Source organism: Artibeus jamaicensis, unplaced genomic scaffold, assembly GCF_021234435.1.
Source record: "Artibeus jamaicensis isolate MK-2021 breed Jamaican fruit bat unplaced genomic scaffold, CSHL_Jam_final contig_2259, whole genome shotgun sequence".
Classification (NCBI taxonomy): Eukaryota; Metazoa; Chordata; class Mammalia; order Chiroptera; family Phyllostomidae; genus Artibeus; species Artibeus jamaicensis.
Window position 1 is genome coordinate 942,110 of NW_026521468.1, and position 16,417 is coordinate 958,526.

A 16,417-nucleotide genomic window follows, 5' to 3' on the forward strand; every position below is an offset into this window, starting at 1 on the left:
TTAAAAATAAATTCAGTGTTTAAACTTGTAAGAGTACTGGAAAATGTTCAACTTAAGGGAGTCAAGGACTAAGCAAATGAGGGAGTAAGAGGGAAGGAAGAAAAGGATATTCAAAGTACACGCTGAAAAAGGAAAAATCACACAGTGCACAAACCAGCTCTAGTGAAATACATTTATTTAGCACTTACAATGAGACCATTAGTACTTGAACACAGAACAAGAGAGCTTTAGGAACACAAAACAAGCTATTTTACAACGCGATGTCTCAAAGTGCCCTAAATTCCACATCTCCTGACTTACAGGAGATCATCCAGATTATACTTTTGGCAGAATAGGGGCTTGGATACTGCTGGCCCCCCAAACCCACTGTGCATCAGCCTGAACTAAGTGTGCGTTACACACAACTCAATGAGCTGGGCCTGGCACAGGGGTGCTGAGGTCTTCAGACATCTAGCAGGCGCTACTTTTCGGGAGTGCATTTCGCAGGGGGATTAAGTTCATAAGTGCTCTATCGTATGTGCTTCACTGTCATACAGAGCAAGACAAAAGCCCCACAAAAGTGAGCAACAAGCAGCAGGTACTGGGCTACCTAAATGCCTTGAAGCAAAAACGATCACCACAGGATGTTGTTGTTTCTGAATTGCATCACTCAGCCATAAGTTCTGTTGTTTCCAGTGACCAGAACATGTTACAATGTTAGCATTATAACAACGAAAATGACTAGTCTCAACAAAGTAACAAACTGGAGTGATGAACTGTGCCAAAAGGTTTGACAGTTAAAAGAAGACTGAATTGTTTCTCAAATATTCTACAGTTACATAGCAACCAATAGGCACCCTATTTTTACAGTGTAGGCAGATGGACATGCTTCACAACTCTTTGTTTTTGAAAGACACGAAATGCGACCAATATGCCCTTTTATTTAATTATTTATTTAAGCTTAATTTAAGAATAGCACAAAAAGTCCCTTTGGTTATGCTTGATTAGGCCAAGTAACTAAAACACACAATTTAGCTTACCTGTCTACCAATAGTATAGTGTTCACATAGAATAATGAGGCAGAGAGTAGTGTATTTAAACATACCACATGCTACACTAATCAAGAAACATGAAGTGTGCCCTAGAAACTGCCTTACCAGCAGCCTAACGAGCTTAAAATACATAAACACACAAATTTCCCATAAACACCATCTTTCCAGCACCAAACTGTTCTATATTTTAGAAGTTAATATTTAAAAATGTTTTGGTCCCAGAAGTACTATACAAAACCAGCTGATCAAAACAAAATTGATGTCAATGAATTTTGAGATTTTTCTTTAGCAAAATATTTTTGAATTGGCACAGCAAAAGCCAAGATACACAAGACCAGTCATGCAAATAACTGCAAATGAGATACTTAAACACTAAGCTCATGACTGACATTCTCAATACACACCACTGATTTTTTTAAGAAACCATGGTTGGAAGGTATAGTTAAAAGACATCCATTCTGAGATAGAAGTAGCTTCACTCAAAGTTATGTAGAGTTGTTACTTTTTATATAATCAATTACTCTTTTCCTTCCACAAAACCAAAAGCAACAACAACAAAAGGTTTGCTTAAATACACACCGCATTTTTAAAGCTGTAGTTTTAACTGCTTAAATCGCAAAACACAATCTTTAAGTTTTCATCAAAAAGGACATTTGGACCCCCAAAGAGCAGCTTCAGACTCTTCATAATCGGAAACTTTCCAAAAATGCCGGGAAGTTATTTCCAGTTTAGGATTTCAGAATGTCAGCCTTGAACAGATTTAAGCAAATCTGGTTTCTTTCCTGATTAAGGAGTTAGTTAGGATATTTCAAAAACAAAGGTTATTGATGTGAAACCACACGTGTGAACTCAAATGTGAACATCAGAAGGTCAGCAGTCAGGAAAACCTGCACGCGTCACCATGCACGGAAGGACTTACCCCTCGCTCCACCCACGGCCTAGGCCACCTGCCTGCTAAGTTAAAAAACAACAATTTCAATCAAGTTTTCAAAACCAGATTATACCTCAATCTTATGAGTTATAACTTCTGCCATATCATGTGAAAGACATCCTTCCACATAAGTTGGTAATGACTCTCAGAAAACCAGACAAAACACAAACAAACACAGCCCCAAATCCTTATATCACACCTTTTAGAAAGAAACTGGCAACCTAGTGAGCTGCTGAATTATTTAAACAACCAAGAAAGGGAAGTTTGCTAGCAGTCCACTAGAGAGAAATGAGAACTTCATCCAACGAGCTTTTCTGTCTTACTTGCATAGACCTCTCACTACTAAGAATTTGCATTTTTCAGGATCCAATGGCTTTTATTAAAATAACCTCAAATACAGAGAAATTGAGAAAATGGCTGAAGTTGGGTAGGATACTATATCCTCACATAGAAATATGGCTTGCAGTTTTCCTACCCCCAATCTCAATTAAATGGTTTTTATTATTTTTAAAATATAATCATCACTCAAGGATATGTTTATTGATTTCAGAGAGAGAGGAAGGAGGGGCAAGAGAGAGGGAGGGAGAGAGAGAGGAACACTGACCCACTGCCTCCCGACTGGGGAGCAATCCCGCAGCCTGGGTCCGCGCCCTGACCAGCAGCCCACAGCCTTCCAGTGCACCGGGCTACGCCCCAGCCGACAGCACTGGCTGGCCAGGGCTAAATTAAATGGTTTTAAAGCAGATTTCCAATGTGTTTATTGAAAAACTGTACTAGGCAGAGATATCCATTTGGAAATTTCAGGAAAGTTCTTAGTATAGAGTCCAAGGATTAAACAGTCCTGCAGCAAACTGAGATCTGAATTTCTGGTTGTATTTTTTTTTCATTTTTTGATGTTTGATATGACTAATAAGGTGGTTAACCATAATGGAGTAGGGAACAAAAAAGTCACTTAGAATTTAATTTCTAGGACAGTATTCTGGAATGTCTAAGAAAACAGAGACATTCCAAAAGAAACACGAAAAATACACTGGACCCCACTGCAAACAGTTAGAGCAGAAGTCACTAAGTGCTAAAACTGTCAACCTGAGTGTTAATTTGTATAAAGCTTGGGAGTGTGTAAGAGAATCAGATGAATGCATAAAAACAAATAAAAGATAACTACAGTAATAAATTTTGAAGAGCCAGAATTATGCCCTTAAATTTTTACATCTTAGGCTCAGGTTAAGCTTCATTGACAGTCTAGGGCAACTGGGGAGCATCCAAGGTCTTGCTCCCAGACTCTGTGGTCAGTTAGGCTCAAATACACTCTTGTAAAAAAAAAAAGTCTAGGACAACTGGATATAACATAACAATCAGGGCTGAGAAACAGCAAGGCTTCTCTTTAGCAACATTTCTCCAAATTGTTATTTCTTTCCCATTAAAAAAATTCTTTCAGAAAGAAATGAGGATTCTATTAAATATTAGGGCAAAATTTAAAATTGAAGGCATTGAGTGTCGATTGTCATAGGCATTACTTATTTACACTCACTAACTTATCCTCAAATAAGCCTGCAACTCCTGAAAAAATTATTTTAAAAAATTTTAATGCCTTTGAGTTCTCGGTATATACTAATAATTGTCAGAGAAATGAATTTCATATATATAATGTCCTCCGTATTCAGTCAAAGATCAATACTTTTACCAACTACCATCACCTCAGAGTGACAGCTTGAAGTTGGTAACTCAGCTGCTAAAGAAATGAAAAATATTTTTTAAATGCATGAGCCAATCACAAATTCCTCATCAGTCAGCTCTTCTGGAAGGAAAACTAAAGAGCATTTCTGGATAAACAAAATATCAATGCAAACATTCTAAAGCCACCTTGCTGAAATATTGTGCTTTTCCCCTCAACCTTCAGTCTGTGAGAGGCAGACGAGGGCTCAATGCGCAAGTTCCGATCTTGTCAAAACCAACCGTTCAGGACAAAATGAAAAGAAGTATCAAGGTAAATGTGCAAATAAAACTGGTGCTTAAAGCATGTTCAACACCTAAGTCCCTAGGACAAAGGGGTCAGAACTTCCTGGCAGAAAACAAGCCAAGTAACTGCACCTGTTTTTCCCACTTGTCTTTAACGAGATCTTGTTTATTAGCTTGCACACACACACACACACACCAGAGACGGGACCAAGACACGGAAAGGCTGCGAGCTAACAAAAATCACCACGTACTGAGTTTCCCAGTCTTCCGGTTTTAACTGTTTCCTTTATAGGAGGCAACAATCAATTCCTGTAGAAAATAAGTTATCGACACCCTTTTTCAAGTAACAGTCTGGATATCTTCACCCTCACCAAACAGGCGTAACTGTCTTAGGCTGCACGTGTTAGAGAACCTAGCACTCAATCTGAGAGCTTGGCACTCGCCTCATGTTTAGGGCGTGCCGATGTATTTCTTGCATCTGTCTGATCCGGTCTTTCTGCCACATTAAGTTTTGAGGCATAGGGTATCTCTGGGTGCCGTGCAGGTACCGGTACGGGATCCTCACGTGGCAGGCCGTGGCTCGACAGCGAGGCTGCGGCATGGGAGGGAGCAGCATCCACCTCTTCCTCTCCGCGCAGTACCGGTAGGCTTCTTTCCGGTACTGCTTGTCGATATCATCGCTGTTTTTCCAGCCTCCAATAATGAAAACGTCATCCTTGTAATAGCAAATGGCTGCTCCTTCAATGCTTAGGACTTCTGGAGGTAAGCTTTCAAGGATCTCATCGGAAACTTGACTGGCGATTTTTCTGACTGCTTCTTCATTTTCTAAAGAATAACTCTTAGGACAGCACGATGCTGTCTGATAAAAGTTGGAATGGACCACGGACATTTGGAAAAAGCAGTAATTGTCAATAAGCGGCAGAGAGTCCACATCTTGCCACTGTCGAGTCTCCGTATCATAGCAAGTAATCACAGCCTTTAATCCGTCTTCGGTGTCCCGGTCCACAGGAGTGCGGGCAGCGATGTACACAAACCTGTCTTCAATGGCTAGTGCTTTGACGTCTCGAAGAATCTTTGGTGCCGATTCCAAGTTGTGCCACTTATCAAGCTCGGGATTATAAACAGTAACATCTTTAAAGCCAGGACTAAAGTTGCCGTGTCCTCCAATGCTATAGAGCTTCCCTCTGACTTGCGTTAGTCCAAAAGAATGCTTCCTTGTCATCAGACTACAAACATGTTCCCATATATTAAAATTTGGGTTATACCTTTCCACGGTTTTTGCAAACCCTGGTTCCATTGATCCAGCAACATACACGTGGCAGTCTGTTACCGCAACTGCATGTCCATCCAGGTGGTTATGAATATGGGGCAGATTGACCCATCTGTCTTCGTCCACAAAATACCCTACGCATTCACTTAAATAGTCCCCTCCTTCTGACACGCCCCCAATGACCATGATCACGTCCATGTTCTGCCCATAGCGAGGCAACAGCGAGATGTGAGAAGCGGGGTGCTGGAACGTGCCCGACTGTATATTCTCAGCTCTCAGGGCATGCCTCTCCACCGCATCGGCCACCAACTTGACACAGACTTCATTGTTGGCCACCAGCCTCTCTGATTTAACATGCCGAGTAAGGTAAGTGGGTTTCATCTGGGACAATCGGAGCAATTTAAAAAGTTCTTCAAAGTATCGCTCCCTCTCTTCAGGGTTTCTCTGAACCCACTTCAAAACCGTTTCAAAAAGAACCTCTTCGGAATCAACCGTAATTTCCAAGTCTGACAGCCAGTCTCGAATAAGGTGGAAAGGTAAAGTATAAAACTCCTCATCCTGGATCACTCTGTGGAAATTTCTCCGTATCATGTCGGCGGCTTTCAGAGCCAGCTGGCTCAGGGTATACATGTGAGCTAAGCTATGAATGGCCACGCAATTAGAGAGATGAAGTTTTTTCTTAAGAAATTCTCCACAAAATTCTTTTAAACGAATTAGCAGGAACCTAAAATCAAGAAAAAGAAAGCTTAATTTTCAAATGTGCATAAATACAGTGGCTGCATTTTGAGAGCATCTGAATTATACAAACTGAAATGGTCACCTTCATTCCACTTTATGTACAATATCTGAATTAAAGCAAATCCTCCTGAATTAAAATGGATTATGCTGAAAAGTATGTTTATAAGCATATATAAAACCATCTTTATATACGATCTGTTTTAAGTTATTTGTATTACGTAGTCTGTATAAAATTATACATTATACATAATATGTCTAATACACACACACAGTGGAGTTTTTCAATTATGTAAGGTTTTCCAGAAGTACAACCGTCCCATACTTTATTTTCACTTTAATTTGCCCTTGGCACAGACAGATCCCAATTCAAAGCTGCCTATGCCATCCTGCCTTAAGCCCTAGCCAGTCACCAGCCTCTTCTTGGATGCGGCAGGGTCTCAGTGGAGAGACTTTATTAAGCACTGACTGCATCATATAGGAACTGTGGCTCGGAGGGTGTTTGCTCAAGCATCAGAAGCGACAGCAGTGAAGGTTTCATGTCAGGTTTAAATCACTGCTCCACTTGACCTTTCTTCTGGGTCAGCAAATGAAGGGAGGGTGCTAGGGAGTGTGGGAGCACTTTGGGCCAAGCTGCATTCCATTAAAAGCAGGGGTGAAAAAACAAACTCAAACATCTGAAGAAGCCAGGAAATAAAACTACAACAATAAAAAAATAGGTTTGGGGGTGTGTGTGTGTGTGTGTGTGTGTATGCGCGCAGGACACACAGGTTTAAAAAAAGAAAGTGGTTTGGCATGTGACCGACTAGAAATTGCTTACCAAAATTTGTTTGAAGTTAAATTTTATTTACTTATTTATTTGTTCATTCATTCATTTATTTTACTATGTAGGAGGCTTTTCAGAGGAGAAGACGACTCTGTCTTCTCAGGAGACAAAGCCTCTGCTTTGCTTTACGAGGCGGATAGCAACCCCAAGCCACAGCTAGGCTGGGACCTGCGCGGGCCTCAATTAAATTTTATTTTATTTTTTTAAAGATTTTATTTATTTATTTTTAGAGAGGGGAGAAGAGAAAGAGAAACATCAATGTGTGGTTGCTTCTCATGAGTCCCCCCACCGGGGACCTGGCCCACAACCCAGGCATATGCCCTGACTGGGAATCGAACCAGTGGCCCTTTGGTTTGCAGGCCGGCACTTAATCCACTGAACCAGGGCTGAAGTTAAAAAAAACTCTGCCAGGCCTCCCGGTGCTTAGCACAGGCTGTGTTCTCACGCGGCCTGGACAGAAAGAGGAGGCAGAGCAGGCCCACCCCCTGCACGCCTCAGCCAGGCCCTGTGCCTGGTCTGTATTGTGAATGGGGGGACATGGAAGGAAAAAAAAGTCAAAAACCAAAAACCAAACCAAACCAAAACAAACAAACAAAAAACTCTGGACCAATTAAACTGTGAAGATTTGAAGTCCTCATTTGCATGAGGACAGACCAATCAGAGACCAGAGCAGGGACTCCCGTCCACATAAGCCAGCTTCCTTCTGCTCTAAGCGCAAACTTTCCTTTCCCACTGGAACTCGTGTGTGCTGGGCTGAGCTGAAACACCAAAGCTGTCTCATTAAACAGCAAGCAGCTCAGAAAGGATCAGAGTAGAGCAGCACAAAGCAGACCATCAGGGAGCAGAGCTGTCTATTTGGAAAGGGGCCTGGCCGCATGGCTCACACCCGCACTGTATCACAAGTGAGCTGCTGCACAGCCCATGCTGTTTTCACAGCTGTGCTGTATCACAGTCGAGCTGTTTAGCACTGAATAGTTTTCTTCTTCACCGCACCCCAAATTGGGGATTCCTGTTGGTGTTGAATTCCTGCCAATGACCATGAATGACGCTATCTAATAATGATATAAAAATGGTTAAGATAGGCCCCCTTCCTCCTCTTCAGGGAAGATACCATCTTCGACATAAAACAAAGGGAGTGGTAAGAGCTCTAGTAGCTCCCAAACATGCCTGGGCGCCACGGTCATAGGTTCCCAGGCTTCCCCCTCCTCCAGCCCCGGTATTTGTCAGGCACTCCAGGTAATTCTAATACATATTCCAAGTGTTTGGAACCAATGCTCCACGGAAACAACAGCACATACGAGGTATTTGCCATGTGATGGGCATGGCATACTGCACTTCCTGTTATTTACGCTGTAAGTGCTCTACAAGGTAGGTATGACCAACAGAGTAAGTGGGGGGAGGAAGGGGGAGGGAGGGGGTCCTGCCTCAGAGCCGATCAGATGAGATGTGAGGTGGCAGGGCGCTGTGGAACAGTACCCAACACAAGGCAGCTGCTCAGCAGCTGACAGATGGTGAGGAGTTAGATTTTAAGTAAAGTGCCTGGGGTGTTTTCTCCTCCCCCTTACCCCCGACTGCCCAGTAAAGCAAGGAAAAATCTGAAAAACACATGCTCACTGACAGAAGCAAACACTACATGAGTGAATGTGATGAGCCTTGGATACCCATTTTTATTCCCCCTCCTCCCCAGCCCTCTCAGATCTGTACCTGCCCACCCCGCCCCACCCACTAATGGATGGCCCAGCCCAGCACTACTTTGAGGAAAGGGAAGCCGTCAGGTGGAACCATCATCCTCCCACCACCCAAGCTGACTACAGCTTTACCCTAACTCTGCCTCCCCAGTCCAACTCGTCCACTTTTAATATGGCTTCTATCCCCTTCTTGGTTTCAAGGACTTTGCTCCTGCAATTATTTCCCTGCTCCTGTAACATCAATTTCTCCTCTTTACTGATTCATTTTTCATCAGCACACAAACGTGCTCTAATACCCTCTGTCCTTGAGAGGGGGAAAAAGATCTCCCTGGACTCCTCTGCAAACATTTCCATGTGTATCATTTTTCTGATCCTTTGTGCAGCAAGACCTAATTTAAACGGCTCTTGTCCCTGCCTGGGTAAGTCAGTTGGTTAGTGTCCTGATAAGCCAAGGTTTGGAGTTTGAGCCCCATCAGGGCACATACAAGGATCAACCAATGAATGCATGAATAAGTTGAATAACAAACTGATGTTTATCTCTTCTCTCTTAAACCAATTAAAAAAATGTATTTTAAAAAATCCCTGATAGCTACAGGGTAGCTCAGTTGGTTAGAAGTATTGTCCTGGTATGCCAAACTTGTAGGTTTGATCCCAGGTCAAGGTACATACAAGAATCAACCAATGGCCCTGGCTAGTATGGCTCAGTGGGTTGAGTGCTGGCCTGCAAACTGAGGGCTCACCGGTTCAATTCCTGGTCAGGGCACCTGCCTTGGTTGTGGGCCAGGTCCCCCCCTCACTGGAGGCATGCAAAAGGCAAACCTATCAACCAATGTTTCTCTCCCTTTTCCTCTCTAAAAAATAAATAAAATCTTAAAAAAAAAAAAAGAACCAATAAATGCATAAGTGAAACAACAAATTCATGTCTCTCTCTTCCTTCTTCTAAAAAAAAAACACACAATATATTTTTTTTATTTAAAAATGGCTCTTGTCAACGAATGCCATCAAGGACCCATCGCCAATTTCGATGGCCACTTCCCACAGACAGGGCTGACATGACTGGCTCCGCCCTCCCAGGCAGCCTTTCTTTCCAGGCTTCCATGAGCTGAGTCTTCTCTGCTGGTTCTCAGTCCCACCCCCTGGCTTCTCGACATACACTCTCTTCCTAAGTAATTCCATCCAGTCCCATAGCTTTAATGATCTTCTATCTGCTCATTTCCTCCCAATCTCTAGCTCCCCATGCTCTGAAATCCAACCGCCTACTCAGACCTCTGGACCCACACCAAACTCCCGATTTTTCTCCCAAACTTGCTTTCCAGCAGTCTTCCACATGTTAATAAATAACAACTCCAACTTTCCAACTGCTTGGACCAAAAACTAGCAGTTTTTCCCTCACACCCCACATCAAATCCATCAGCAAATTCATCTCCTCTTGTCTTCAAAATGTTGACAGAACTGAAGCACTTCTTAAAGGTGTTTACTCCTCCCTCCTCAATCCAAGTCTCCACCACCAATGCAACAATCTCCTGTACTGGGCCCTCTGCGTCTAGCCCCTTCCCTGCGGCCCCCTTCTTTTTTCAACAAGCAGAACCCTTAAAATGGTCCTGCATCATCCCTCTGCCTCATACCTTCCCATCCCATGCAGAGTAAGAGTTCAAGTCCTGCCACAGGCTGACAAGGCCCTATGGGGTCTGGGTCCATTCCCATCACCGCGCGGAGGCCCCTCCTGCTCCCCTTCGGCATCCCTTTGTTCCAGCCACAACAGCCTCCTGCTATTTCTCACCACCCAGACAAGCTCCACCTCAGGGCCTTTATACCTCTGCCCCCACCTGAAACACTGATTCACCTTGACTCCCTCGTTTTTTTGCAAAATGTCCTCTTTGTAAGGATTCTCTATTCACTGTAAAAAAAAAAAAAAAAAGTTTCTCTCCACCAAAAGTTCTTCTTCTTTCTATCTTTAAAAAAAAGATTTTATTCACTTACTTTTAGAGAGAAGAGAAGGGAGAAAGAGAGGGAGACAAACATCGTGTGTGGTTGCCTCTCACGTGCCCCCTAATGGGGACCTGGCCTGCAACCCAGGCATGTGCCCTGACTGGGAATCGAACCAGTGATCCTTTGGTTTGCAGGCCCAAGTTCAATCCACTGAGCTACACCAGCCAGGGCTCCACCAGCACTTTCTATATGTCACGTTTTATTTTTCATCATAACCATGACAATCACCTGATGTGCTATCTCACTTATCTGGTGTCTGTCTCCCAATGCCAGCGCAATGAGAAAAGGGCCTTTCTGTCTGTTTTGTTCACCACTAAATTCCCAGCACCTTAAAACCCAGTGTCTGATCAGGTGCATAATAGGTACTCAATAGGTATTTGCTAAAATACTGTATCTGAAACACAATACTGCCCAAGCAGGCTCCTCCCAACTCTGTAAATGGCATTCACCGGACTCCTGCCCAGCCTCTGGGGCATTCCTCCCTGCCCCTACAATCCATTTTCCACTACAGCAGAATAATCTTTTTAAAAATTTAAATCAAATAACTTCTTTACCCAGCTTCCCATCATCAAGAAAATCCAAACTCCTTATACCAACGCATTTCACACACCCTCCTCTCCCTTATCCACTATATCCAGCTCCACTGACTTTTTCTTTTTTAGAACTGGATCTTGCCTGAGGGCCTCTGCGCTACTTGCCTGGAAGGTTCATTCCTCATCTTTGCTGTACAGAGATCCGTTTAAATGTCACCTACTCAGAAAGGTATTTCCTCTAACCAGTCACTATCCTTTCATCCCCCTGCCCCACCTTTCATCCCTTTTTAACGTCAACACCACACTTAGAAGTTGGGGGGGCTTTGCTTTCCACTGCCTTTGTCCCTGCACCTGGAATCTGAGCTCCGCTCACTGGACTGGTCAGCGACATCCTCAGCGCCCAGCGCTGAAGGTGCCACACAGCAGGCACGCAGGATCAAACGATTCCATTTTCTCAGGGTTCACCCGAGCCCACCTGTAGGCACTGCCTTCCCCACCTGCGCCGTCGTAGCTGGTTGCAGGCCTCCGCAGGGAGGCCAGCGTCACCACCTCTCACCTCCCCTGCGTCACTTGAGTCCCCTGCCTACCTGTCGGCCAACTCCAGCACCTCGTGCACACTGCCCGTGCTGACGCGGATGCGCCCGGTGTACATGTATTCGATAACGGCTTCCACCGTGTCGGGTTCGGGCCCGGGCTCGGAGCTCCACTTGCGCATCTCCACTCGGCCTGAGCGGGACTCGGAGAACTGACCCGAGAGCAGGGGCGTGAAATACTCGGTGGCGGCGGCCAGCACCGAACGGTGGGCACGGAACTCGCGGCCTCCGGCACCGCCAAAGCACAAGGTAATATCGCAAAAGAGGCCCTGGCGCCGCTGCTCGTTCTGCCTCCACGACAGCTCCGAGCAGTGAGAGCTGCACTCGAAATCCTCGGCCTCCGGGCCCGGATCGCCCCCGCTCGCCTCCATGGCAGATAAGCAGGGCCCGGGCCCGAAGTCCACCGTGCCGCTGCCCCTGACTTCGGTGGCCAGCCCCGCAGAGCCGGCGGCAGCCGTTTCCATGCTCTCCATCTCCAGGACCTGCAGGGATGCTGCTGCGGCTGCTGCGGCCGCCGCCGCTACTGCCGCAGCCGCCATCTTGACGCCGCCGCGCCGGGCCGCCGCAGTCTCTGAACGGTCCAGCCGTTGTGGGGCGACACAGAGGAATTCTGGGAATAAATAGTGGACGCTGGGCGGAGCCAGTCGGCAGAGGGGACTGCGCAGGCGCTCCCGCGCCTGCCAGGTTCCGCTCTACGTCGGGTAAGCTGAACGCCAGTGTTCTCGTCCTGAGGTCTGCTACCCAACTGTCGGTGGGGAATGGCCTGTCTTCTTTCCGTTATTGAGTAGCATTCTCTTCATCATGGGCATTTTGTAAAAAGCCTCCTTAGACCGTCACCCATTGTTCGTGTCTTGGTGACAACATAGAATTTTTATGTTTAAATGGCTTTGGAGTAAATTTTTAAAGACTTGAGACTGAACCCCAACTTATGGATAAATTGGGCAGGCAACTCATGAATGAGGGTGTGCAGGTTAATTATTATCTGTGAACTCATTATCTGCTAAAAAGGGCAGTATTAATGTACCTTGGAAGAAGGCTGTGAGAATTAAATGAGATGCGTGATGTGGTTTGTAGTGCTTGCCCCACACCTACACTGTTCCCTGTTTACTCTTTAAAAAGATGACCAAAAGCACCCTGGCCAGTGTAGCTCAGTGGATTGAGCGCACCCTGCGAACTAAGGGGTCGACGGTTCAATTCCCAGTCAGGGCACACACCTGGGTTGTGGGCCAGGTCCCCAGTGGGGCCACGTGAAGAGGCAACCACACATGGATGTTTCTCTCCCTCCCTTCCTCTCTAAAAATAAAATCTTTTTTAAAAATTAAAAAAGATGACCAAAAGCCACTTTTGGGTTTTAAGCAAGGGCATCAGGTGTTTTTATATCACTGGTGGCTGCATGGAGAATGGACTGTGAGAGGTCAAAATTAGAACTGGGGCACAAGTTAGCACACCAGATAGGGACCCATCAGAGGGCTAAAAGGGACACTGAATGATAAGTAGGACTTACTGCAGTGATTATTTCACTGTGTATACAAATATCAAATTATTATGTCATATGCCTGAAACTAATGCCAGTTATACTTAAATTATTTTTCAACAAGATAGACTGACAGGATTTGTCAACCAGATGGAGAAGTACAGGAGGACTCCCGCACGTCTCAAGTTGTTGGCTTGAGTGTCTGGGTGGGCAGAGCTTTGGTTCTCATTCACTGAGAAAGAGGGAGGTGTAGATTTAGAGGTGGCTGTTTTGTTTTTGGAAATAGTATTTTAATTCCTTAAAAATAAAGAGGTAGATTAACTTTTTTAAAACTACATGTAGTAAAGTTAGAAAGTACAGTTCAGAGGAATAGAGATGAAGGGGTATGTATGACAGGAGACTGCAGTCAATATTATTGTTACTGTATAGTTTATTCAAACCAAACTATGATAATACAGAGAAGAGACTGAGGTGGCAGCTGCCCAGAATCTTTGTGGATTACAGACGCAATCTGGCTGGAGAGGAGTCCTCGGACCCACAACTTCAGGGAGGGACAGACAAGTCAGTCGCATGAACACACAGAACGTAAGACTCAAGACATTTCACAGCTTTTTGCTTTGTGTTTCCATTTTAAACATATGTATGTTACAACTTTACACTTTAAATTACTACTCCACATATTTTGTGACAATAGCTAAGGATTCAATGGTCTCAACCCCCTGACATAAGCAGACTTTGGTCTGCAACATGGAACATTTCAGTGAGATACCAAACAAACCCTTAACACAGAACATACAAAAAGATCCTAAAAAGATCAGATTAATACAATGCTCTTTATGTTATATGAACAGGAAGAAAGGGAAGTGGCAAAACAAGACATCAGGGGTGCTTTAAGTGTATAATTATCTTGAGGTCTTAAAAGTTTCATTCCCTTCCGCAAAGGGAAAAAAACTTTTTAACTGATGGAAAAAAGAAAGCAACATCAGAAAGCCCTACAATGAGGAAAAACACTATCCTGACAGAGCTTAGATGCTTTTATGTAACAAATACAGCAAATAGAGGAGCAAATGTCACAAGTATTGGCTTGGTTTTTATTTCTATGCTTAAAAAAAAAATAGCAAGCTTCTTCGTGTGTGGACTGTACAGTGTTAGCCTGTGGGTGCCAGGCTCCAGAGCCTGCCTGCCAGCGGCTGTTTACATCCCAGGCCCACCCTACAGAGTAAGCTCCAGTGCCAGCTGTCTGCACGGCACTCCCCCAGGGAGGAGTCGCCTTCACTTTACCGCAGCAGGAGGGTTCCTGGCTCAGTTACATGCTCATGTGTTCCGGGAGAACATACGAAATATCATCCCATGGGTGACGATACAGCCCCTGCTTCAGCCTCTTCTGATCAAGATAGTGCCCTAAAATGGAGCAAATGCATTTTTCTTACTAAGAGTTCGTGAGTTTGTTCAAGTTTGGTGAAGGAAAAAGGACAAGAAAGGGAAATGTTTTTCAATACAAAAGGCAGGTACAGAGAAAGAAGGGGGAGGTAAATCCAGATCCGCTCCACGCAGATGTCAGGCATGGTGAAAAGGGAAGTGTGGGAACCAGTTACATTTTGTTGGGTTTGCAATCGAAGTCACTTCCAAGGACAAAGGAACCAAGGTAAGGGGGGGGGGAGTAGAAGTAAGGAAGGATTACGAATAAAGAGTAAGTCAATGTGATGTCTCGTTTGAAGAAACCACATGGGTTAAGTGGTGCAGCTGGACCATGGGGTAAAAAAACCCACCCTAACCGCCCCCCCGAAAACAGTAACAACGAACTCACCGATGAAGCCCATACTCCTTCCCAGCACAAAGATGCCATTGAGGGCTCCAATGTCAATATACTCATCAGCTTCCTCCCTATAACACACAACCAACGTGCAGTTTTAAAATAGCTCACACGGCTGCCCTCTCCCCCAGACTGCACGACCATACTGGCTCTCTTTGACTTCCAAGTGGAGAAGAGAGGGGTGCTCTGGGTGGTAGGAGAGGCAATTTTTGTTCTTTTTATACCTCTCCCAATTTTCTAAGTGCTCTACAGTGCACTGCTGTGAGAGATGGGAGGGAACAACGAAACTCAAACTTGTGGAAAGTGTGCCAGGGCGGCAGAGCTCACCGAGTGAAGGACCCGCAGTTTCGAAGCATGTCTACAAATGCAACGCCAATGATACCATCCACGTTCAAGATAAGATTTGGTTTCTGGGAAGGCAAAAATATTCAAAACGTTTACCATTATTTCTCCTTTTTCTCCTTGCAATTTATCACTAGTACTATTACACTACACATTCTGATCACCTTTAAAAATCTCCCACCAAAACGTCCCAGTCGGTTAGCGCAGACTGTCTTACTGAGTTCAATCCTCAATGTCTAGCAAAGGACTGGACACCTGGGTGACCCTTTGCATTTATCTGCTGAACTTAGTTATGTAACAAATCAAATGTCCAGAAAACCAGGTTTAATTTTAGCCACATAACCAGTAAGTTGGCTGTCTCATTTCCCCCCGGAAATTCACCCAAAGCTGTGACTCAGGAGTCAGGGACATTTTTACCTTGGAGGTGGTGATCTTTTCCACTTCCAGCGCGTAGTCGAGCAGCGGGGTGGCGGGGAAGTTCTGCTTGACGTAATCTTTGAGGATCTGCACCCGCATGTCTGGGTTGTTTATCTGGAAAGTGACTCAGAGTTACAGCGGAACCCACTCTGGCACTGCTGTCGAGAGGTCCGTCCCGCTCATCGTGTCCCAGGCAGACACAACTGTACATTTCACGTCCAGGTGTGTTCTAGGGACCAGGGCCACGCTTACGACTCCATGGAACAGCAGACTACAACCCTGGGGCTTAAGGTTTTTAAAGGCCTCTCACACTTCATTTGGGCCTCAAAACAGCCTTTTAGGTTCTCTCTTTTTTAAAAAACTTAAAAAAAATAGCCACCCTAAGCCCCGGCTGTTGTAGCTCAGTGGATTGAGCTCGGGCCTGCGAAGCAGACAATCGCGGTTCGATTCTCAGTCAGGGCACATACCTGGGTTGCAGGCCGGTTCCCTGCAGGCCAATTCCCAGCAGGGGACGCACAAAAGGCAACCATACATTGATGTTTCTCTCCCTCTCTCCTTCCCTTCCCCTCTAAAGATAAATAAATAAAATCTTAAAAAAAAAATAGCCACCCAAGGATCTGTTTATTGATTTGAGAGAGAAAGAGGGAAGGGGGAGAGGGAGAGAGGAAGAGGGGCAGGGGGAGAAGAAGAAAGAGAGAGAGAGAAACATCAGTGTGAGAAACATCGATCGACTGCCTCCCTTATGTGCCCCAACTGAGGATCGAATCTGCAATTTCCTGATGCACAGAACAATGCTCCAACCAACTTAGCCACCCA

The 16,417-nt window shown here is 44.9% G+C and overlaps 2 protein-coding genes and 1 non-coding gene across 4 annotated transcripts in view; 1 reads left to right on the top strand and 2 right to left on the bottom strand.

The window, feature by feature from the left end:
- Positions 1-158: 158 nt before the first annotated feature.
- KLHL11 (kelch like family member 11) lies at positions 159-12,167 on the bottom strand. Its single transcript, XM_037129729.2, has 2 exons — positions 11,550-12,167; positions 159-5,915 (listed from the first exon to the last, which is right to left on the bottom strand). Exons 1-2 carry the CDS (start codon positions 12,092-12,094, stop codon positions 4,334-4,336), a joined length of 2,127 nt encoding a protein of 708 aa, XP_036985624.2. The 5' UTR covers positions 12,095-12,167; the 3' UTR covers positions 159-4,333.
- LOC119037580 (small nucleolar RNA SNORA51) lies at positions 7,163-7,293 on the top strand. Its single transcript, XR_005080224.2, has one exon. It is a non-coding gene; the product is annotated as a small nucleolar RNA SNORA51 (small nucleolar RNA).
- Positions 12,168-13,435: 1,268 nt separating the features above from the next.
- The window catches only part of ACLY (ATP citrate lyase), a 39,393-nt gene continuing 36,411 nt past the window's right edge, over positions 13,436-16,417 (bottom strand). For both annotated transcript variants that reach the window (XM_053660027.1, XM_053660021.1), the window contains 4 exons: positions 15,602-15,715; positions 15,170-15,252; positions 14,837-14,913; positions 13,436-14,430 (listed from right to left, as the gene is read on the bottom strand). In XM_053660027.1, coding sequence (XP_053516002.1) covers positions 14,336-14,430; positions 14,837-14,913; positions 15,170-15,252; positions 15,602-15,715 — 369 coding nt within the window. In that variant the 3' untranslated portion in view covers positions 13,436-14,335. The remainder of the gene's footprint in view (positions 14,431-14,836; positions 14,914-15,169; positions 15,253-15,601; positions 15,716-16,417) is intronic.